At 48.6% G+C, this 23,330-nt stretch overlaps 2 protein-coding genes across 3 annotated transcripts in view; one reads left to right on the top strand and one right to left on the bottom strand.

The window, feature by feature from the left end:
* Positions 1 to 7,475: 7,475 nt before the first annotated feature.
* On the bottom strand, positions 7,476 to 17,850 carry NOL8 (nucleolar protein 8). 2 transcript variants are annotated; one of them, XM_058031877.1, is made up of 17 exons: positions 17,793 to 17,850; positions 17,130 to 17,312; positions 16,927 to 16,989; positions 16,069 to 16,147; positions 15,638 to 15,785; positions 14,753 to 14,821; positions 12,629 to 14,452; positions 12,226 to 12,342; positions 11,778 to 11,897; positions 11,372 to 11,456; positions 10,898 to 11,042; positions 10,310 to 10,393; positions 9,457 to 9,731; positions 9,121 to 9,247; positions 8,603 to 8,673; positions 7,858 to 7,940; positions 7,476 to 7,550 (listed from the first exon to the last, which is right to left on the bottom strand). In XM_058031877.1, the coding sequence occupies exons 2-17, from the start codon at positions 17,266 to 17,268 to the stop codon at positions 7,497 to 7,499; spliced, it is 3,483 nt and encodes a 1,160-aa protein (XP_057887860.1). In that variant the 5' UTR covers positions 17,269 to 17,312; positions 17,793 to 17,850; the 3' UTR covers positions 7,476 to 7,496. The 2 variants fall into 2 exon arrangements, with proteins under 2 accessions (XP_057887860.1, XP_057887861.1); XM_058031878.1 differs by having other exon boundaries at positions 10,898 to 11,039.
* Positions 17,851 to 19,183: 1,333 nt separating this feature from the next.
* The window catches only part of CENPP (centromere protein P), a 113,904-nt gene continuing 109,757 nt past the window's right edge, over positions 19,184 to 23,330 (top strand). The window contains exons 1-4 of the mRNA XM_058031950.1: positions 19,184 to 19,256; positions 20,339 to 20,487; positions 20,903 to 21,060; positions 21,414 to 21,502. Of these exons, the coding sequence (XP_057887933.1) occupies positions 20,351 to 20,487; positions 20,903 to 21,060; positions 21,414 to 21,502 (384 nt within the window). The 5' untranslated portion in view covers positions 19,184 to 19,256; positions 20,339 to 20,350. The remainder of the gene's footprint in view (positions 19,257 to 20,338; positions 20,488 to 20,902; positions 21,061 to 21,413; positions 21,503 to 23,330) is intronic.

Genomic DNA, 23,330 nt, shown 5'->3' with positions numbered 1-23,330 from the left:
CCCTGCATCCTGACCTTCTTTACACCATATTGCCCTAAAGTGCCTGCCAGAAGCTCTTCCTTAGCAATGGCACTGTTAGAAGAGTACTGCTGTTACCTTCTTTGGTGCCCAACTCCTCCGTGCCTCCAAAGAAGGAAAACTTGAAAGAACTCGTCTCCTGAGTTGCGTCGTCCTCAGGCAAAGGTCCCAAATGGTCGTCTGGGGCAGAGTCCTGTGCATCCTCTTTGTCCCAGGGTTTTTCCTCAGTCTGTTCTGGTTTGTTCTTCGAAGGTCTTTCAAAGAACAAACCAGAATAGACGGAGGAAATAGCGTCTATTCTGGTTTCTTCCTTGAAAGGCCTCTTTCAAATCCGCAGCAATGCTGTAGAAGTTGTCTTCAGACACTTGAGGCAGTGTCTCACTCTCTTTCTTCTTTTTTTGGCTTTACTGAAATGAGATTGTTCAAGGATAGCAACACAGCACACGTCCTTTTCAGACACAGCTTCCCTAAGAGCCACCTTGCTCTGAATGTCTCCCTAAGCATATCCAAGCCCATTAAGGAGTGCTTCATTATCAAGGGTAAGCACTGGGGAGACATCTGAGGTTGGAGTGTAAAGGCAGGACCAAGAGTCCTTTTTAATTAGCCACATCCTTAAGTGACTTTTCACTGGCTACACGGTTGCACAGAAATCAAGGTATTTAGCACAGACTTCTTCCTGCCAGTAGAAACATCAAGAGCTAATCGGGTTTGCTCACAGAGCTGCACAGCTCAGGGTCCCTGCACTGACCGTTCTCACCTTCACTTCCGGCAAGGAACACACGGCCTCGAAAGAAAAGATGATGGCGCTACGTGCTGCTGTTGGAGGTCCCAGTTGAGGTCCGACGTCGCTGGTGGGAGCGGCTGCTCCTGCGCGATGTCCCCGACCACGTCCCCCTACGCCTGGGCCTCTCAGCACGGGCTGCTGTCCTCCTGCTCCTGTCCTGGCGACTCCTGGACCGCACAGTTTGAGTCGAGGCCCGGCGTGGCTGGCGGGAGCGGCTGCGTCTGGGGGGCGTCCCCGATGATGTGTCCCTTCTCCTGGGCCTCTCAGCCCTCGGCCTTGTCCTGCTGCTGCTGCCACGGCGACTCCTGGAGCGGACAGGTGGACTCTGGGCCCAGCCTTGCTGGCGGGAGCGCCTGCGTCTGGGGGATGGCCCTGGCCATGTCCCCCTACGCCTGGGCCTCTCAGACCTTGGCCCTGTCCCACTGCTCCTGTCACAGACACTCCTCGAGCGGACAGGTGGACTCTGGGCCCAGCCTTGCTGGCGGGAGCGCCTGCGTCTGGAGGATGGCCCTGACCATGTGTCCCTTCGCCTGGGCCCCTCAGTCGTTGGCCCTGTCCCTCTGTTCCTGGCATGGCAACTCCTGGAGCGGACAGGTGGACTCTGGGCCCAGCCTTGCTGGCGGGAGCGCCTGCGTCTGGGGGATGTCGGTGATGGTGTCTCCCTCCGCCTGGGCCTCTCAGCCCTTGGCCCTGTCCCACTGCTCCTGTCACGGCGACTCCTGGACCGGACAGGTGGACTCTGGGCACGACTTTGCCGGCGAGAGCAGCTTCGCCTGCGGCTGGGCCCAGCACGTCTGGAACGGACCCTGTCCTCAGGGTCCGGGGACGTGCTGCGTGTTGCCCTTGATCTGCTGATGCTGCTGGTGTCCAGTGAGGAAGATGGCAGTGCCTGCTGCCATGCTGCGTGGTGGGGCCTGCTGTGGCTGCCCGTCTCTGGAGATGGAGACGGGGAAACCAGCACCAATGGCACAGGGCTGTGGGAGCTGGGGCTGATGGCCTCAGATTCTGACCAGCCACGAGCAGATTGTCGTCCTGACTGTCTGGCCGGCCTGGGGCCATTGAGCTCTGTCTCATCCCGGGCGGCTGTAAGGGCAAGCAGGAATGTCAAAGATCGCCCAGGCCCCGGCCAGGCCAGGCCAGAGCAGTGCCCCCAGCCCTCCAGCAGCGGATGCTTCGCTCTGCCAAGCCCGGCATGGGCACTGCCCCCAGCCCAGGGACACCGGGGACTTTGACTCATACATGTTCCGAGCCCAGCACAGCTGTCACACTCCCATCTCTGTGTGCTGTTCCTCAGGCCAGAGCAGCGCCTGTGGGTGCCCTCAGCAGCACAGGAGGAGCACAGGAGCAATTGCCAGGGCCTGGGGAGGCAAACAGGCTCATAGCACTGAGAACAAAGTGTACCAGCACGTGGTTGTCTGGCCAAGCGCTTCTGGTTCTTCCCGCTTTGAGCCCTCGCCGAGACACACGTTCCCTGCAGAGCCCCAGGTGCAGCTTCCCAACTTACCCCTGTTCCTCTGCCTCCTCCCTGCCCCCAGGGTAAAGGCAATCCCTGGCGTTGCACTGGCCGTGCCTCACTCCTAGATCTGCAAAGGCATCGTTGTCCTCCCATGTTGGGTCTCTGATGGAGAAAGGAAGAGATGATGAATTTCTGCTGCTCTCCCTCACGGAGGTCCAGGGTGCCCCAGCTCTTTCTCCAGAGCTTTTCCAAGTTGTGGGTGAAGCTGAAGCCCTGACTGACGGGACAGGGCAGGGCCAGGGCTCCTGGGGCAGGGCCTGGCACAGCACAGAACTTGCACCCTCCTGCCTGGTGGGCCAGGCATAAGGACACCAACCTGAAGGGGACTCGGATCCCCATGATGAACATTTCAACAGGGAATTCCCTGCTGTCTCTGCACAGGGGGCACTGGAAATACAAAGCACCAGCGCACAAGGCCTGTCCCTGCAGGGCAAACAGAGGCAGGGTGAGCGAGGCCCTGCTGCTGCTGCTGAGCACCTGCTGTGCCCCGGGGCTGAGGGGAGGGCTCCTACCTGGATGCAGTCCCTGTGGAACCAGGCCCTTTTGCACGTTGGGCACACCAGGGTTGTGAAGGTCTTTCTGTCCTCCACAGGCTCCAGGCAGATGAGGCAAACGGTGTCCGGCTCAGGAGTCGCCTCCACCTCCTGCTCTGGACGGTGCTCAGGGCAGAAGGACCTGGAGGAAAATGGATGGGGAAAGTGAGAAATGCTGGATCATTCCCCAGGGGTGGCCATAAAGAGAGATGAGGTACCTGAACGGAATAAAGTATACATTGACACAGCCGCCCTCCTTGGCACAGGGCAGGTGGAACCATCTGTCACAGTCCTCCGTGCAGCACATGATGGTTGCCCCGCTCTGGCCGCAGACGCAGCAGCGCTGGAAAGAGCCAAGCAGCCGCATCAGCAGCAGCAGCAGCAGCCTCGAGGCCTCCCCGGGCAGCCACAGGGCTCCGGGCAGGGCACAGGACGTGGCCACTGCCAGCTCCCAGCCCACAGAGCCGCCTGCTGGAGGAGGGAGGCTCCTGTGCCAGGGCCTCTGTGCCACAGCTGCTGGGAGCCAGACTTTGTCCCGGCTGCTGGGCCGGCCTTTCTTTCCTGCTGTCTGGGCTAAGCTCTGGCAAACCTCGCCAGGCACAAAGCTCCCTGCTCTTGTCAGGCTCTCACCTTCTGTGCTGCCCGCCGCACTGCAATTAGCAGATCTCGTGGGAGAAAGTCCATCACTCCAACGTGGCGTTTCTCTTGCCGAAATAGCAGACTGGCAAAGAGCTGCAGGCAAGGGGAGGAGCTGATGAGGAGAGGGCGGCAGGAGCTGCCCATTGCAAAGGTGGAGGGAGCGCCCGGAGCCACTCACCAGGCAGAACACGTGGGCACAGAGCCCACCCTTTTGCAGTTTGTCACCGCACATGTCCGGGTCTGCCTCGGCACGGCGACACAGCATGCAGGCTGCAGGGGACAGAGCCAATGGCCCGGGGCACGAGCAGCTCTGTGGGGCTCAGAGCCTGCAGCAGCTTCGGCCCCGAGGCTGCTCTGTCCCTGCCTGGCTGATGGGCAGGGCTGGAGGCCTTGCAGAGCAGGGGCCATTGTGGGCACGGCTGTCCCAGGAGCTGCCCCCTGGCCCAGCTGGGCCCCACTTGGGCAGGAAGGAGGCTCCCAGCCCCGGCATGGCCGAGCAGCTCCTGCCTCCCCCTGCCTCTGCTCTCATCCCCACGCTGCCTGCTACCACAAGAGCCCCTGGGCCAGGCTGTCACAGGGCTGCTTTGCCCTCACCTGGCTCCCTGGCACCAGCGCCCTCCTGCTTGCTGTCAGACATGGCGGCTGTCTCTCCTGCGTCGCAGTCCTCGAGGGACGTTGTCGCTGCGAGATGCAGATACTCTCGGTCTAGGGGAGAAAGAAGGGGGGGAGTTTGCAGAACAGGCCCAGAACCACGAGGCTCTACTCCCTGCTCAGGCCTGCGTGAGCCCTGCTCCTGTCCGCTTTCTCCTCCCGTCGTCGCGCTGAGGAACACCGCAGTGTCCTGGCTGTTCCTCCGCTGATTCTGGGAAGGGAGAGGCAGCTGAGGCTGCAGCACAGGCCCAGAGGCCTGAGGTGTGGGGCCCCTCTGGTCCCTGGGCAGCCACGTCCCCACCCTACCTTCTCCTCCCGGTGTCAGGTCGCACTGACGCTCGACCTGAGCCCAGCGTCCCCTTTTGTGGCCTTGGTGGCACAGGTCACAATGGCCACTCTGACGTCAGAGCCGTGTACCCAAAATCGGGGCAGCCATGGCCTCAGGTCCCTGGCAACCACTTGTGGCGGCCCCCTCGGGCACCGAGCTTCTGAGATGGGTCCGAGCGTTTGCTCAGGGTGGAAGCACGGCCGGGAATCCAGCAGCAAGTGCAGGGTCAAATGCCAGGCCCTGGGGCAGCCAGCCAGGGTGGCACTGTGGGCAGGGAGGTGCTGTTCAGGCACTGCCACGCCAGGGCTCTGGCCACGGCCAAGGGCAATCTCTGCTCCTGCCCCTGGCAGGCGGTGGCCCAGAGAGCCCGTGCGGAGTCAGCTGCACTGCAGGGATTCAAACCCTGCTCTAGGTGAACTGATGTTCTCCTCAACACCTGTCTGCAGAAAACTAAGATGAACCTGATTTGATGCTGCTGCTGATCACCATTGGGTACTGGAGATAAACCTGGACACCACCACAGCTGCCTCCAGACCTCAGTTATCTGTCATCCTATGAACTAACAACTTTCACATTTCATATAAATGGAAAAATTAGTATTAGGCTCCTGAGAATCGTCATCTATGATACTGACTCAGTGGAAAGACACAAAATGCACTGAGAATTTTCTGTGTACATTTGACAGGAGAGCTTGCAACTGTCCTCCACTCAAGTCAAATACAGGAGGATGCTTTTCCTACATTATATAAACTTTGCCAGTTTGGTCCGTGCTTTCCTACTAGAAAATACATTGGAAAAATTCAGCAAGAGAAGCACAAACAATTCTTGTCAGTTTTTCTCTTTCGTGTCTTTGCAAACATGCTCCTGGAAATCCAGATCCATGACTTCTAGAACAATCAGTGGCATCTCTGGGAAGCAGGGCAGGGGCTGACAGGCAGGCACACCCTGCAGCTGCCTGATGCTGGGGCAGCAGGAGTTTGTCCATTTTCCTGTCTCCATGGCAGAGCCACCTTGGCTGGGAAACGATCCCTTCACTGCTCTAGGAGGGAGGCACAGCCAGTGCAATGCCAGGGAGTGCCTTCACCCTGGAGGCAGGGAGGAGGCAGAGGGGGAAGTTGGGAAGCTGCACCCGGGGCTCTGCAGGGCTCCCGGCCAGGGCTCGAAGCACAAGGAGCCAGAAGAGCTTGGCCGGACAATCCTGAGCTCTGGACACCTTGTCCTCAGCACCGGGAACCCGTTTGCTTCTCCAGGCCCTGGGCACTGCTCCTGTGCTGCTCATGCAAGTTACACACAGACACAGAGCTACCTGCTCTGTCTCAACCCTCTTCAGCACTGGACAGCACAACACAGTAACATGTTCTCTTCAGTACATGGTCTAATTATTAATAGTCCTGCAAAGACTCTCATTCAAAGCATACACACACAAAAACCCAAGCCCTGGTACACACCTTGCATCAAGCTCTGGTACAGACCTTGCATCAACACAAAATGCAAGTTGCTGTTCAGAAACCCAGGGCAGCATTTTGGCCAATGCTTTTTCCTGCAAGATCTTTCAAAGGATTGCAAAAGTGACTTTGTTTGGCAACTTCTTGAGGGAACAAACAGGAGAGGCTGCTGAGTTTTTAAAGATTTATTGTTTTGCTTTCACTTTCCTTTTGGCATCCTTACACTTATCCCTGCATTCCAGAAAATCGTGAAAATCCAAAAAAATACCAGGGGAAGTTTCTGAATTCTTTCATATTTCTCTCAAAGACTTTCTTGACGTACTTACAAGGGACTGGTCGGATAACATACAGAGAAGCAGTGGTTTCCCTCACTGGACATTACAAGACAACGTTATAGACTCCACGTTACTAAAACACTTCTGTTGCCTGGTCATTACAAAGCCTGAAGCTCTTCTAGAGGCTTTTCCCAGTGCAACTTCATTAGGTTCCTCTCTGCTCAACTCTCGAGCCTGTCCAGGTCTCACTGAAGGGCAGCAGAGCCTTGTGGTGCCTCAGGCCCTGCTCCCAGTTCTGTCCCATCAGCAAATGCTGAGGGAGCGCTCCGTCCCTTCTGCCAGGACCCTGGGGAATAAGGCAAACAGGGCTGGGCCCAGCACGGCCCCCTGAGATCACAGCTACCTGAGTTTGGAGCTCCCCTGTCCACTTCTCTGCCCCACTGTCCCTGAGCTGCCTCAGGGGCCTGTTATGGGAGGCAGGGACAAAGCCTTGCTGAAGTCCCAGCTGACAACAACCACTGCTCTCCCCTCACAAGCCCAACCAGGCACTGCAGCACAGGTGCCTATGGGATTGGTCAAGCATGGTTTCCATTCCTGTTATTCCACAGGCTTAGAGATGGCATCCAAGAGGAGCTGTTCTGTCTCCTTTCTGGGGATGGAGCTGAGGCTGATGGGCCTGCAGTTTCCTGGCTCCTTCTTGGTGCCCTTTTGCAAGACTGCAGTGATGTTGGCTTTCCTCCACTGCTCATGCCTCTCTCCAGGGCTGTCTCCTTCCCTGACCTGCTGGCAGAGCGCCCTGTGCCAGAGGCAGGAGCAGAGATTTCCCTTGGCCCCAAAAGGGAAGGCTGGGCTCAGGCCGAGTGTCAGTGCGACCTGACAACGGGAGGAGAAAGTAGGGCAGGGACGTGGCTGCCCAGTTACCAGAGGGACCCCAGACCTCGGGGTTCTGGGCCAGCGGCAGTGCCCAGGCTGCGCTTGGCAGAGCCCGTCCGCTCCTGGAGGGCTGTGGGCACTGCTCTGGCCTGGCCTGGCCCGGCCCTGGGCTCCCTTGGCATTCCTGCTTGCCCTTGCCTCCACCAGGGATGGGCTGCAGCTCAATGGCCCCGGCCTGGCCGCACACTCAGGCCTGGAGCCTTCCCGTGGCTCCCCAGGGCACGAGAGCCTCAGCCCCAGCTCCCAAACACGGCCTAACAGGCTTTGCTGATATTGATCCCTGTCAGAGCTTTGAAAGCATTTTCAAAGTAACCTTGCTTGGCAACACTTTCAAGGAACAAATAAGGAAAAGCTTTTGATCTGTTAAAGAAAATTTATTGTTTTGCTCTCACTTTTCTTTTGGCGTCTTTGTGCTTCTTCCTGCATTCCTGAAAATGATAAAAATACAACATAGTATTAGAAGTTTCTGAATTCACTGTATTTCTTAAATACATTCATTACAGTTAAGTAGCTGCTGCTTTAACATACAGAGAAGCAGTGGTTTACCTGACTGGACCACACAACATGATGTTATGCACACCAAGTAGAGGAGAAATCATTTGTAGTTGGTCATTACAAAGTTTCAAGCACTTCTTGAGGTCCTGAATTAATTTTGCATGCACCTTCATACCTGCAATCCCTCCCCATCCTCAGCTTTCACCTAGACTTACCAGGGAACAGATGTTCCATACTCACCTCAAGCAATAATCTACGTCTGTCTTCCCAACATTCTTTTTCTTCACTGTGCTCTTCAGATCTACAGAATAATTTTGGGCCTTCTGCACAACAGAAACGTCGAATTAATAGCCTTAAACACTTGTGATTGTGATGCTGCTTCTAACAATCATGTCCAACACAGCACTAAAATCAGAAATCAATTCTTCTCATCCTTCCTGTTCTCCTGCCCCCACCACACCTTGGCTCCAGCAGAAATGTTCCCTACTGCAGCCTGGTGTGCTAAGAACAATCAAAGGCAGCAGCACTTTTCCTCAACATGCTGCAATCTCAATTGCACTGAAATTGCAGCTCTTGCATTAGAAGCTCAGCTCCAACACCCCACATCTTCCCCCAGAACTGAGACCTGCTGAGGCCTGAGCTCTGCATTTCAACACACCCTGTAAATCCGGCTGGAAGACGCAGTTCACTAAGATACGCTGGCAAGAAACCAAAATGTCTAGGTAACCTGTCAAGTGACTAAGTTTTTGCTAAACTCTAAAGTTCCAGATTCCTATTAGGCAATTATCTGAAAGAAAAGAAAGCCAGAAATTTGCTTGACCTTTATTTTATCAGGACTTTCTCACAGGATTCTACCACAACTTGGATCACAAGTGAGGGTGGCAAATTTTGACTAGAAAACTTGGATAACTAGGCAGCATTTTTTCCTCCTCACTCAATTCCATCAAAAGAAAATACAAAAAGGGGTAAAGAAATTCTGTCATACCTCTAAGGCGTTCATCATCTTTGGAGAAGAAAAAAGCTCTAGCACTTTCTGTGCGTGGTAAAGAAAGAAACCTAGAAAAGGACAAAGGGATTTGAGCACCCTAATTGTACTATCAAATTCCATGAACACAAGTTAAACCTCTAGTGCTTCAGAGAAATGGCATCCATTGTAAAGCTTTATTCCCTAGGAACCGAATAGAGCTTTTTATTTTACAAAACCCTCTTTTAAAGAGAAAACTGACTGTGTCTTGGGCTTTTGGCCAAACTCAGTTTGGAGTTGGTCAAACCAAAATGACCCTGTTAGTTTCTTGTGCTCTACTCTTTCTTTCCATATTCACATTCACATCCAATGGGCTGCTGGGAGTTTTGACTCTGTGCAGCATGAACGGTTTTCCAAGACCACTTTCATTGCTCAGAGGTGTGCAATGTCAGTTTCCCATTCCCTGACTGCTGCTATTAATATTCCCACAGCATCCAACTACTACAGCCATGTAGACAACAAAGAGAAATGCAACTTGCATTTCTTGGTCCTGTTCCATTTCTGTCATCTCAGGCTCATCGTCACCCTCAGAACTGCTGTCCTGGAAACGTGGATCCTCTTGCCACGTGGCTTTTATCGGCTTTATTGTCCCAAGCGTGTAAGGCTCTGCAATGACAGCCCCAATAGAGAAAAAAAGCCAAAACCAGATTATTCCTCTACCCGTCAGGAAAAATTCCGCCTTTCACGTGAATTACTTACAGTGGAGAAGAGAGATTTAGGAAGGACAGAATCTGACCCTTGCAGATTATTTAAGCTACATCTCTGCTCCAGTATTTTCTACTTTGTTCTAGGGATCTCAGACATTTTGGTCTTACCTTCCTTGATGCCCAACTCCTCCGTGTCTCCAAAGAAGGAAAACTTGAAAGAACTCATCTCCTGAGCAGCGTCACTATCAGGCAAAGGTCCCAAATGGTCATCTGAGGCAGAGTCCTGTGCATCCTCTTTGTCCCAGGGTATTTCCTCCGTCTTTTCTGGTGCTTTCTTTGAAGATCCAAACAAGTCTTTTAAATCGGCAGCAATATCATAATAGATTTGTTCAGACACTTGAGGCAGTGTCTCACTTTCTTCTTTCTTCTTCCTTTTGGCTTTACTGAAATGAGATTGTTCAAGGATAGCAACACAGCACACGTCCTTTTCAGACACAGCTTCCCTAAGAGCCACCTTGCTCTGAATGTCTCCCTAAGCATATCCAAGCCCATTAAGGAGTGCTTCATTATCAAGGGTAAGCACTGGGGAGACATCTGAGGTTGGAGTGTAAAGGCAGGACCAAGAGTCCTTTTTAATTAGCCACATCCTTAAGTGACTTTTCACTGGCTACACGGTTACACAGAAATCAGGGTAGCACAGATTTCCTAATCTGATCAAATCTTTAGTATAGATTTGTTAAGCTTTTCCCACAGACCTGCAAATCTCCAAGTTCCTGAATTGACCTTTCTGACCTTCAGTGAGAACAGAAAATGGCATCCAGAAAGTAGATGGAGTAGGAAGCAAAGATGACACTACATGTTGGTTTTAGTAGTGAGAGTTCCTATTATATCTTGATTTTAGCAACCGGAGAGAGAACTAAATTAGAATGAGATCAATCTGCATGGTTTCAAAGTCAGTCTGTTGCTATAACCATCTTTCCATAGGAAGAAACACAACTTAGTTACCAAGCTGTAATACTACCTCTCCTTTTCTGTAGCACTTGGTTTCCTTTCAAAAACTGCATGGTCCTCTCTTGTTGGATCATAACGGAGGGCATTAATATCTCTATAAAAATAGAAAGAAAAAGAAACACCAGTGTACAATCTAAATGCCAAAATGAAAGCTACCTCAAAACTTTACACTCAGAGCAAGATTCACATTAGTTCCTTTACCAAACAAGGTCTGAATTGATCCAAAATGTAACTGTCAGTTAGAAAGCACCCTCTAGTCAGTGTCTGGGTCAGGAAACATATAAGGAGAAGTGGATTTAATCGAATTGTCATGCTTCTGATTAAACACAGCCCTCACGTTTTTGTTATGTATCGAGGACCTGCACTTGATCATCTCTTGAGGAGCTACATAAATACAGCTATCCATATAGATGTGGATATATTTCTTCTAGTACCAAACACTGCATAGATTCAAACAGTCTAGTGGAGTAAAAAACCCAAAACAACACACAAGAACCCTTTATGCCCATCTTCCAAAATTCAAAGATTTCAGGATCTTTCAGCTTCCTTCCTAAGCTTTCCTAAATCTCCTTCTTTACTGATAGCAGACGATTCATACTTGAATTTCTTCACACTTGTGGCTGTTTTATTTGGCTTGGGCTGCTCCAGGTTGATATTCAGGAGGCTTCCCAGTATTTGCAGATTTTTCTTTTTCTCTGCAGCAAGCTCCTCTTCCTCATCTGCCTTTACGCTGTTTGTCTCTGCTAAGAGAAAAAGAAATACATTCTATTTACTCTGCTAAGCCTGTCATGTGGGATGCATAACATTTACTATAGCACTAGTAGAGCTCACATCTATGAACACATGACTTCCTTTTATCTTGAAGCTACTTGAAGGTTTCCTGCCTTGCACTGTAGAAAACCTTTCATTAGAAATGTCACAAGCTTCTATTTCATGGCAAAGGTAGAGCATTTATTTAACAACTGTGCAACCCTGCCACTGACAGATGCTCTACACAAGATCCCAGTAAAGCAAGAAAGGCTGCTGGAAGGTTCTGTGGCCAGTAGTAACCAGGAAATGTGATCAGCTTTACCTTCTTCCTCACTGTCACTCTCAAGGAATCGAGCATCCATTCGGAACCTTTCATCGGTGCCAAAGCGAGATTGCAGCTGCAGGAGCTGAAGAAATGAAACAGATGCATTAAGCACTGGAGAAGAAAGTCATAATCCAGTAACATTTTTTTACTATAACAATGGCAACATACTCTTTATGTTTAGCTTTTGATGCCTTTCTCAGTAATTTCTTTGTATATGAAGATGACAGTGTCAGGGAAACGCCTCCCACTCCCCACCACACATTATGTCGTTCCTTATGGGAATTCTGGTTTAAGTTCATCAAAATCATATTCAGCAAGAATGAAAAGACACAAATTATGTTCTCCTGAAGTGGTGCTATGGAGACCTAGAGGAAAACTAAGTTACAGTAATGGCTTCACTCACTTTTTCACCAGCTTTGCCTTCAAACTGGGGCTTAATTTTGAATCGCTCATCATCCGTATCCTCTTGCTCATCCTCACTGCTCTCAAACAGTCTGCCCGAAGGTTTGGGAGCTGCCTTATCCTTTGTCACACAAACAGAAAAGAAGAAAAAAGCAGCTGTTCACATCAATGAGACAATGTAGATCAGTACCAATTTTGTTCATGTGCTCTCCAGTTCAGCTGAAAAAGCAGATTTCTCGCACAACCAGCTTCCTTCCTGATTGTTGTGCTTCAAATCCTACCTGTCCACACACCTTGTACAATTCTGCTTTACAGCTACAACTATTGAGTTTAACCATAGGCAAAATACCCATGCAAAGGGAAACTCGGGTGTTACAATATGAGATAGTTTGGTATAAAAATTCAGCTTTCTGATTACGTCATACTGATTTTTTCCCAGTAACACTTACTTCTCCATGCCCATTTCCCAAACTTCCATCCTTTTTCAACACCTCATCCACTTCAGCTTCATCTTCCACATCAGAATCGAATATGATGTGTTTGTGCTGTCCTGCTGGCTGCCTGTCCTAGGAAAGAGTCAGCTGTCAAGTCAAACACATCAAATACCTGCTGTGCTCAGACACAACTATCTGAAAGATGTTTTCATGACACAAAAAGAAGAACCCACTATTCCTCTTGCAACTGTACAGGTATTGCAGGGAGGGGTATGCAGCATTTTGTATACTCTGAAAAGAAAACTGGAAACATCATTAAAAATTCCAGATTATGATTTTAAAACATCTTATCCCACATGTATTAATTACCCACTTACTTGTACTGTGTACTATTCAGGTAGAAGTTGTTATTAATTACCAGATTTGAAAGAGCTCCTTGAATGAGTTTCTTCTGTAATTCCCTCTCTCTGTGTCTCTGTTCCAGAGCTGCCAGTCTCCTCTGGTTATCCTGGAGCTGTTTTTCTGTTGTACTGGGCTCCCTTGATGCAGCAGCTTGAAGACAAAGCTCCTTATCTTCCCGAGGGCTGGTGTTCTCATTCCCACCTTTATTACCTTCACATTCTGGGCTTTTTTTGCTTGTATTCCTCTTTAATGTTTTGGAAAGCAGTTTTGGGCTCTTCAGCTGCTGTTTAAGGTGCTCCTGGGCCCCTGCAGCATCACTGTCCATGTCGCTGCTCCCATCACCATGATCAGTTCTGGCAGCAGCAGCTCTGTGCTCTGAATTTTGATCTTTGGAACTCACACCTTTGTTCTTCCCTTGCAAATGAGGCCTGGAACCAGGCTGAAGGCTCTGAGCAGCTGAGGAGGCATCAGCTGACAGTTCCTCATGGTGTTCAAAAGGCACTTTGTGTCTCTTTTTGCTGCTGACTTCAAGTGAACTCAAGGGATGGTCCTCTGGCCGATTTTTGGATGACTTCTCCCCAAAATGAGATGTACAAGCTTCACCTCCCAAACTTTCTACAGACTTCTTCTTTAAGCCAGTGCTGTCCTTACTTGACTCTTTTACACAAAGGGACCCCAGTCCTCTGAAGGGCTGGTATTTCAAATGTGAATTATTCTGTCCCTTGGAGCTTTCAACAGCATCCTCCTCCCCTGCTAAAATATCAGCCAGCACATCTTCAGGACAGATGTTGTTTTTTTTAACTGCAGGGTGAGATTTAGAAAGTTTTGGTTTATTTACAGTATTACCCTTGGGATTATCTTCAGCACTGGTCTGACAAGGACTCTGTTCACTGCCTGACCCCTCTGCAGGTGTCCCAGTGTTTTCTGTGGCCAGTGCTTTTAAGTCATCCAAGGTAAGGTCTAGGTGGTAACAGTTTTGCATCATGGACTCATAATCAGAGCTGGTTTCAGACTCTGAACAAGAGCTGTCACTGTCACATGTCTGTGCTGTACTCTGCAAGGCAGCAATTCTGGATTTTTTGCTTTTCCCTTTTCCTTCAGTGTGCTCTTCTTTTAAACTGCAAGGTTTCAATGAGGAGCTTTTTCCCAAACCACTTTTTTTTTTAGCTGATATTTCTTTATTTTTCATCCGCCCCTGTTTTGAGTCTTCTGGAGTTTTACTTTCAGCAATAATTTCATCTGTATCTGCTGAATCATAACCATTATCACATTCCATTGCCTCTTTCTCTTTGTTACTTCCTTTGATAGCTTTCTCCATGGCATCCGAATTGCTTAAGGACCAGTGGCTACTGTATTTTAATTCAAAATTATCCCCAACAATTTCCAAGTGCTCACTTTCAGTCTCAACATTTTCAGCTTTCTGTCTTTGTGCCTCTTTCTTCACCATTGCTCTGATCTCCTCTTCAGAATCAATGTCACTATCAGAAACACTGCTATTATTTTTGGCTCTAACTCCATTAGCACTTTTAGATATTTTCCCATCCACTCTCCTTGCTGGAGACAATTCCAGCTCCTCAGCAGGTTTGGGTTTTGATCTTTGGCCGAGCTGGGGTGAGTCTGTGTGTCTGGGCCGTGAGGGGCACCCAGAGGGCAGAGCTGCTCCATCCAGGGGCTGCCTCCGTTTCCCTGGAGCTTTCCTGGGGGATTCTCCTCTCCTCTTCCTGCTGCCATCCCCCCCTGGCAGGCTCCAGGTGAGCTGGGCCACAGGGGCTGCAGGTGCCAGCTCTGCCTCCAGCTTCCTCAGGTTGTGGCAGTACTTGGAGGGGTCGTACTTCACCACGTGAGAATGAGTTAAGGATCTCAAAGGCCCCAGTTCTTCCTGCAGACCCAGGGCTTTATGAGGAGGCTGAATTCTGCAGGGAAGGCCAGCAAAGAATCTTTCCTCATGCTATGAACATAAGGCTTTAAGCAACTAAATGCAGCGTGAAACAACTGCTCAAGTCACACAAACTTACTGCAGGGTTTTCAGTAAATTAAGCTTGACAGAGGGGTAAAAATTAGGACTGTCAAGTAATGTTTTCCCATAAGACAAAAGAAGGAAGGGAATTGTGTTCAAGGGTAAACAATCAGAAAAGGATATTTTATTTTTTTGTTGATTCCTGAGGTGCAGGATAGGCAAGACTCTGCCAAATTTTCCAACAACCCATTTCTGAAAGAAAAGAAAAATACTCAGTGTTAAATAAAGGAGTAGAAGTAACTCTGAAATAAAACAAATGTTTATTCTTGAATAACAAAAACACTAATAAAGAACCATATGTAATTAATTCTTTATTCTCTCTAGTGAACCCTACCGTGCAACTTGACCAGCCTTCTCAAAAACAAAACAAAACAAAATCAACCAAAAAATAAATTTCTACAACCTACAAATAAAGAGACATAATAAAGAACTAAATTTCTTTACAAGTGTTTTCAGCACCGTGTTTCTGGTTTATGAATTGACAAGGGTACCTACAAAGACAGGATCACTATTATTTTGCTCTTTTCTCCCTTCTCACAAAAAATATTTTAAAAACCACTCTGTGCTTAGCAAACAGTTTTGAAAACTTTATAATAAATATCAATACTGTTGCCTAAATTTGCATGTCAGGTGACTTCATTCTTACTTTTGTAACCGCGGCCAGACCCTGATCCTGTGCTGAGGCCCAACCCAGCCACCAAAAGCTGTGTGGTGCATGGAAATAATTCCCTTTAGAAGCTTTTAAGGGTGACACAAGCATATTCCCAGCATAAATGAGGAACAGGGCAGTGGACAGTACGACCATGATCATTTCCACTCATGGCAAAGAATGGCAGGAGCCCTCTCCTGTCCACACACAAGCTATTTCCTCAGAGTACTTTCCACAGCTTGGACTGTCACTCTTAATCATGAAGTTTCTTTACATAAATCATAAATTTGGCATGAATTTAGATGCAATGAGCTTGGTTTTTGTTGTTTTATTTCTCTTGCACATCTACCCCACCATACCTTATGGTCTGGCACCTCTGTACCTGGTACTGCTCTCATGTGGAAATCCACAATTCCCTTTTGTTTCAGTGATTCCAACAGGCACATTTGGTCATTTCTCTGTGGTTTTTCTTTCTGCAGCTTTGCTTCCTCCCTCTCTGTGGCCAGCCTGTACCAGAAAGCACATCACCCATGGAAAAAGGTGCAGGATTGGAGCTGGCAGTGATCCCCTCCCACAGAACAGCAATTTTCCCCCTCAGGGGATGAACCCCATCACCTCTGAGGGAACAGGGATGCAAAACCTGTTATAGCATCAAAGGTAAAGCAAAAGCCCAGAGAATCCATCAAAACTGAAACAATAACAGTGTACAAAATGAAAGTACAGCCACAACATTGTCAGATAAGCAGAAAAAAAAGCAGTTTTAGCAACAACATAAAATATTGGTTTCTACCTGTGCAAAAAGCTTTCTTTGGCCAACTCAATTTGCAGGGTGCCCCCTTTCCATTTTGTTTTATTTAAAACTGACATGCCTGCAAAACAAAGATGGGAAATGAGTATTTTCTACATCAAAAAAAAGCACTCACAGAGTTCACTGGGTCTCCTTGTACGACAGCCTGAGGCTCCCTCAGCACCACCTTGTACCTGACTGCTCACTTGGGTCAGTGCTGCATCTGAAAGGGCCAAAATCCAAATAAACCAGCAGGTGTACAGCCAAAGCTGAAGTTCTCCCTTCAGAAGTGCCCAATGCAGCATTCCCCAGAGCCAGGGCACACTGCAGGAGGAGCTTTACATCAGCTCTCCTTTGGGTGTCCTCTCACAGAAATCAATTTCAGTGTTTCATAGATCTGATGAAAGCTCATGAGGCACGAAAGGCTTAGAACAAACAAAGAGGGTACCCAGAGCAGCTGTCCCTGGATCCCTGGCAGTGTCCCAGGCCAGGCTGGACAGGGCTTGGAGCCCCCTGGGACAGTGGAAGGAGTCCCTGCCATGGACTCATCCATCATGAGATGATCATTAAGGTCCCTTCCATGCAGACCATTCCCTGAGGCTCTGAAACTCACAAATACCTCCTTCAGTCACAAGGGATCTTTTGCTGCTCACAGCAATTTCTGAAAACTTCAGCAAAGCAGCTTCCACAAAGCTGCAGCTTAAAGAAACTAAAATCAACCTGACAGGAAAATGAAAGAGGCTCTACCATGACCACAGCTGGATGTGACAATATGAGATGAGCTATCAGCAATGTAACTTGGCTCAAAAACATAGCTAAGGAAAAAAAAAAAAAAAAAAACAAAACCAAAAAAGTACTTACACTTTTTCAGATCTGCATCAGAAATGTTGACACTGATGTAAGCAAAAGTTTTCGTAGGATTCCCTGATCAATGACAAACATTAAGTTAGTTTGATGTAGTTTCATCATTTCCTTTAAAACTGAAATGTCTCTAAAGCAAAAATTCCATTTCATGCTCCAAACAGAAAAGCAAATAACTTTTAAAAACTGAAAGAAAACCTTACCCTGATCATCTTTCCTGGTAATAATCTCTGCCTCCAAAACACGCCCAAATTTGCCAAATCTTTCTTCCAGCTCAGCCTTGGAAACCGTGTGGCCGAGCCCTCCAACATAGAGACGTTTGGAAACCTGCTCCTTCTCCATGCTGCCAAGGCACGGTGTCACACCAGAACACACCCCCTGTTCCTCTGCGGGGAGACAAAACACTTCAGCGACACGCAAATTAACGCGATTAGAACAGCGAATCGGGGACAAATCAGTGCATTAGAAGCCGCGAAGAACCTTATGAGCAGAGCACTCCTTTGAGCTGCAGTGGGTAACACAGCAAACCCCGCGCTGCTGCAGGAAACCGGAGCTCAGGGGCTTTTTAAACCACATAACCCTAAAACCGAGCCATATAACTGAGCTATATAAATGTATGCACACACAGCGTAAGAGCAGATGCACATACAGCACAGAGAATAAGCACAAACGGCTCTTTACAATATAAGCCAAGGGTTCCCGAGGGTGGGAACACAGCCCACAGCCCACAGCCCACAGCCCACAGCCCACAGCCCACAGCCCACAGCCCACAGCCCACAGCCCAACCCTCCCCTCCCAGGAGATGTCGAGGGACCCCGGCCCCGGCTGTGTCCCCGGCCCCGGCTGTGTCCCCGGCCCGGCCTCACCGCCGCCATGTGCGAACCTCAGAGCGCCACCGCTTTACCTTCCCCCCCGCAACTTTTCCCAACCCTCACTCGAAAAAAAGGGTTCCGCCTCCTGGTGCCGCTGCATTCTGATCGGCCGCTCGCCTCCGCCCGGTTCCTGTTTCCGGCCGGTCAGGTGTGCTGGGAACACGGGGGCTGGCTCCCGTGGCAGCGGACGCTTTGAAAGTGACAAACCAGGAAGAAGAGCGGGGGAGTTTTCCGGAACGCGCGAGCAGAAATTGACGCGAACAAAGGAACAGCCGACAAAGCAAGGCTTTTTTTGCTTTTATTTATGATAGAGAGCTCGGGAATTATCTTCCAGCGGCTTTTGTTCGACAGGGAGGGGAAGGAAGGTGCAGCCGGCGCCACCCGCTGGGGCAGCAGCTGTGGTAGCGCCCGGGCTCGCGAGTTGGCGCGCGGTTCGAAAAGTGCGGGGCGCGCGCGCCGCGACTGAGCGCTCCCTTCCCCTCGGAGCCCTCAGCGACCGCTCCCATCGCTTACTGCCTTCCCCTCAGCGCCGGGACTGAGCGCTCCATTCCTCTCAGAGCCCTCAGCGACCGCTCCCATCGCTCACTGCCTTCTCCTCAGCGCCGCGACTGAGCGCTCCCTTCCCCTCGGAGCCCTCAGCGACCGCTCCCATCGCTCACTGCCTTCCCCTCAGCGCCGGGACTGAGCGTTCCCTTCCCCTCAGAGCCCTCAGCGCCCGCTCCCATCGCTCACTGCCTTCCCCTCAGCGCCCTCAGCGCCGGGACTGAGCGCTCCCTTCCCCTCAGAGCCCTCAGCGACCGCTCCCATCGCTCACTGCCTTCCCCTCAGCGCCGCGACTGAGCGCTCCATTCCCCTCGGAGCCCTCAGCGACCGCTCCCATCGCTTACTGCCTTCCCCTCAGCGCCGCGTCTGAGCGCTTCATTGCCCTCAGTGCCGGCTCCCATTGCTCACCGCCTTCCCTTCAGCTCCCTCAGCGCCGGCTCCCCCCGCTCACTGCCTTCCCCCCAGCGTCCGCTCCCATCGCTCACTGCCCTGCCCTCAGAGCCCTCAGCGCCGGCTCCCCCCGCTCACTGCCTTCCCCTCCACGCCGGGTCTGAGCTCTCCCTTCCCCTCAGAGCCCTCAGCGCCGGCTCCCACCGCTCACCGCCCTCCCCCCAGTGCCGGCTCCCTCCGCTCCTCTCTCAGGGCCGGCTGCCGGGGCTCCCCGGGCTCCGCACTGCCCTGCTCGGACACCCGTTCCGCCCCAGGGCGCCTCTGTCACCCCCGAGCCTCGGCGCGGGTCAGCCCCGGCTCCTCGGGCGAGTCGCGATTTCAGCATCGCCCTGCGAGGGTCCGAAACTCCGCAGGGAAGCAGCGGGCACGGAACGCACCGGTTCGGTTCTCACAAAGGCTCCAAAGCGCTTCCCAGCTCCTCCTGGGGCAGCATAAAGTCAAATACTCGGAGCTGTAAACGGGCAGGTACGTCAAAATGTGAAAGATGTGATATTAATGCACAGATACTTGTAAATATACACGTGTGATATATAAGAGGAGAACTGTTTGTAAAAGTTCTGTTTTACTTGATTCAAGTGTAGGTATTTTTTTCTAGATATAAAGTCTTTGAAGTCATAATTAGCGTTTGAGTCTTCTGCTGCCTAGTGAAATCCTTGATTTTAAGTAGCTCTAAGTAGTTTATGTCTCCTGTTACTGTTGTTAAAAGAGGCATCAGCTGTCCTGGGGTAACATTCTGGCTGTGGTAATGTTTTCCTTTTTCACACCATACTCTTTGTTGTGACCATGACTTTCTTCACCATATCCAGTCCAAAAAAATCTGGTGAGCACTGGGTGATTATTTAATTGCATATGCTTCCTTTACTCACATAAAAAACCAAGTTTCTAAAGCAAAGCGTGCTTTCAATGCTGTTTTCTTATATGTGTTATAAAGGCACTGCTTCCTAGAAAATAAACAAATAAAATGCAATTTCCCCCTCATCCCCTTTGACTGAATTATGTTAGTGTGGAAATGCACACCACATAGAGCAGGGGTGGTTTAAAAACACACAAAACTAAATGTTGGGTTTTTCCTGGTCAAAGTATTAGCACATTAATTCTGAGCTGCATCTATCTTCCACACGCTTCTGAATGTGTTGTAGCTAGGCTGAATGTCAGATTATTATTTTTCCTGAAAACTGAGGTTTATTTTTTAAGTTATTGGAAACGTGTTTGCAGTGTTGCTGTACTGCTGCTTACTCTGTGTTAGGAGCTGTGCCTGGTCTGCCCAGGTGAGTCGTTAGGGCAATTGGCCAAAGCTGGGTTCTGATTGCAATTGGTTTTTACCTGTGGAGCAGCTTGTTGTTCTGTTACAGCAAATGTAAAACAGCTGAGTGCACTCCTGGATCAAATCATGACTAATTAAACAGTTCTTAAAGCCTTTGACTCCATTAGATCCCTTCTTTAGCTTCTGTCTCTGCAGTGCTCTGTATCTTGAAACAATTGCCTAATGTTATATTTGTGGTTTTAGAAAATTGATTGTTCCTGAGAAAAATCCTTATTTTATGCAGTGATTCTGAGAAATGGACGAGGGTGTTTTTGAAGCTTATGAAAAGGAAATCCAGGCACTGGAAGAAGAAATAAGGCTGCTGACAGAAAAGTATGAAGATATGCGACAAGAATCTGCCTTCTTTTCTGAGGAGGAGATACTGAAGGCAATGTATGCTTTTTTTCATTTGTTAGATTAACAGAATTTCTTTGTCAAAATTGTTTGGGATGTTAGGACTTCGTAAATGTAAACTCCATGGATAAAATAAGTCACTTGTATGAGTAAAGGCATCTTAGCTCCCTTTGCTTGGATGTTTTTGCACATATCTCTAAGTGGGCATTTGCACCTCCAGACTTGGAGTAAAAGCTGTGTCTACCTGGCAGTGAATGGAAAGAGTTTATGTAAGTTAGAATAGGTTTATTGCTTCCAGCAATGTGATCCAACTGGAACTTTACTTCTTAGAAACTGATTTGGGTCTGAAAACCATCAGATCCCATTACTAATGCCTTTTATTTAATGATATTGCTGTACTAGTATGTTAGGTCTGGGTATTTTGACCTTTTGGGTTTTTTTTCTTCCATTCTAGAAAATCACTCCAAGAAGAAACTGAGGGAGAAACCAAGGGACATGAATCTCCATCAGATCTGAAAGCTCAGCTTGAAAGCCTAGAATCAGATCTCTCATTTTTAATGGAATTTACTGGGTTTCATTTCACAAGTCATTCCAAGAAAACAGTGGAAAAGAGTAAGCAGTGTTGTGCCCTTTACTGAGCATACTGGTTGCAGTTCATCTGCAAACCTCTCTTCTAATTCCCCGTTAGCAGAAAGACAATTACTTTGAAATACAGTAAGATTTGGTTCCTTGACAGAATAGTTTCTGAGTCAATATTGTCCTTTCCTTGATGGGAAAGGGACAGACTACTATTGTGCTTTGCACAGGGGGAAAGTGGAGTTTGTTGTTGGTATTTTTTAGCACATTAAACTTCTTTACATGAGGGGTGGTGACAGTGGGTACTCTAAATATGACTAAAGGAAGAAATGCAGTAGTTATTGAATAGAAGTGTAATTGATTGTTTTGCTAACTTGGTTTTATAACAGCTCAAAACAGGACAGTGCAGAAGCACAGCTTATCAGGGAAGTGTCACTCCATACCTTTTCAAGTGAAATTCCAGCTCCTTGAAATGCAGGTAAGGGTCAATGTAAGCTTTAAATAAAAAAAAACAAAACAACTATCAAACAAAACTTCAAATGGACCAATATCCCTGCTTCATTTTCCAGCTGAAACCTTCAATTGTTTAATCTGAGTTTCAATGTGTTCTTTTGTGTTCTTTTGGCTCTTTAACATCTGGAGCCAACTTAGGAATTCTGTGTGCATCTGAGCAAGGTAGTTGATGGTTGATAGAAGGTCAGGTTTAGTGTTGAGCCACAAAGTGGTTGCCATAGAATTATTTAGGTTGGAAAAAACCTTCAAGATCAAGCCCAACTGTTAACCCAGTACTGCCAAGTCTGTATCACCTTCCCTTCCCAAAGGGTGCTCCCTGCAGGGTGCTCTTGCAGCCTGACACTGAGGTAAAGCCCTGGGAGCACTTGGGATCCTTCAGCTCTGCCAGGTGCCCACTGGGGCCTGACCCAGCACAGCTTTCATCCCACACAGCACATTCTACTGTCTCATTTCTTATTCTGGAAGTTGGAAGATGCCACATGTTACCTCTCTGGAAGGAACAGCAAAAGCTAAAACACTACAAACTTCAGCAGCTCTCTTTGTTGGTTTGGGTTGGTTTTTTTTTCCCTTTGATTATATTTGTGTGTGCTTCATTAGTGTGAGTAGTCATTGCACTGCCACAAGTTACACCAATGATTGCAGATTTTCTGGGAGGGAGCTCTTTTGTAAGACTCTATTCTTTCAAGAATTCAAGATGCTAAGCAAAGGAAAACAACTTCCACCCCAATTTGCAATAGCATTTTTCTAACACTTGTACTTTGTAGTGGTATTTCTAACATCATGAAAACTTGATTTTTCAGCTCAGCTTTAAAGTTGTTAGGTTTTTGTTTTGGTTTTTTTTTAATTTAATGAGATAGGACTGAGAGTGAGCAGTAAAGATGTCTTTCCTATTCCATATTATGAATTTGGGAATTGAATGTTTAGGTAGCCACACATGGATTTTTATCCTTTGAAACTGTAAGAGTTCAGCTGAATGAGCAACCTATGAAGTCCATTTGTGACTTAAAACTTGTGATCTTCATGGTGCCTCTTTACATTTGCTTGTCTAAAACTGCACTTAGAATGTTTCTCAGCTGCATCTCCTGCAGCATGATGGCATCTTTGGGGCTCAGAGGGGTTACTGGGTGTTAAATTCACTGCTGATGGTACTGGTGCTTAAAGCCATTGCACCACTGAGCGGCAGCACTTGGCTGCCTAATGTCTCAAATTTCTGCTACTTTGAATGCTGATGGGATAGGGAGTACCAGGTGTGTATATACTTAAAAACCCTCACTTCAGCTGTAAAAGTATAATTTTGAGCTGATTTTTTGCATGAGTTGTTTTTTTTTTGTTGTTGTTTTTTTTTTTTTTTTTTTGCTGGAAGTACATCATACATACAAAATAACCTGTCCTGACATTAGCATGGACAAGGCAGTGCAGTTATAACCAGTTTCACCTGTCCTGAGGAGCAAAAGCTGGTTTTGGGAAGTGCCCAGCAGGTAACAGGTCTGTTGGTATGCACAGAAGGTCAGGAATAATTTTTTCACACTGTTAACTGTAGCTATTTATTCTAGTAGTGAAGTCACAATAGAGTTAACTCAGCTTCATGATATTATGAGGAGAGGAGCTTGAAAATCAGCCAAAACAAGTCTGAGCCTTTTGGGAAAGCAATCATTTAAAAAGAATTTTTCTTGCCCAAAGATTTCCTTTAAAATCTTTTTATTTGGCCCCACAAAGGCATTTTGGCAGGTTAGTAACCCCCCCATTGGCACAGCAGTCCCTTCAGAAGGTGGCATGTCAGCTTGTGACTGCTG

The sequence above is a fragment of the Melospiza georgiana genome, chromosome 11, assembly GCF_028018845.1.
Source record: "Melospiza georgiana isolate bMelGeo1 chromosome 11, bMelGeo1.pri, whole genome shotgun sequence".
NCBI lineage: Eukaryota > Metazoa > Chordata > Aves > Passeriformes > Passerellidae > Melospiza > Melospiza georgiana.
This window is presented reverse-complemented; position numbering and strand designations above follow the sequence as displayed.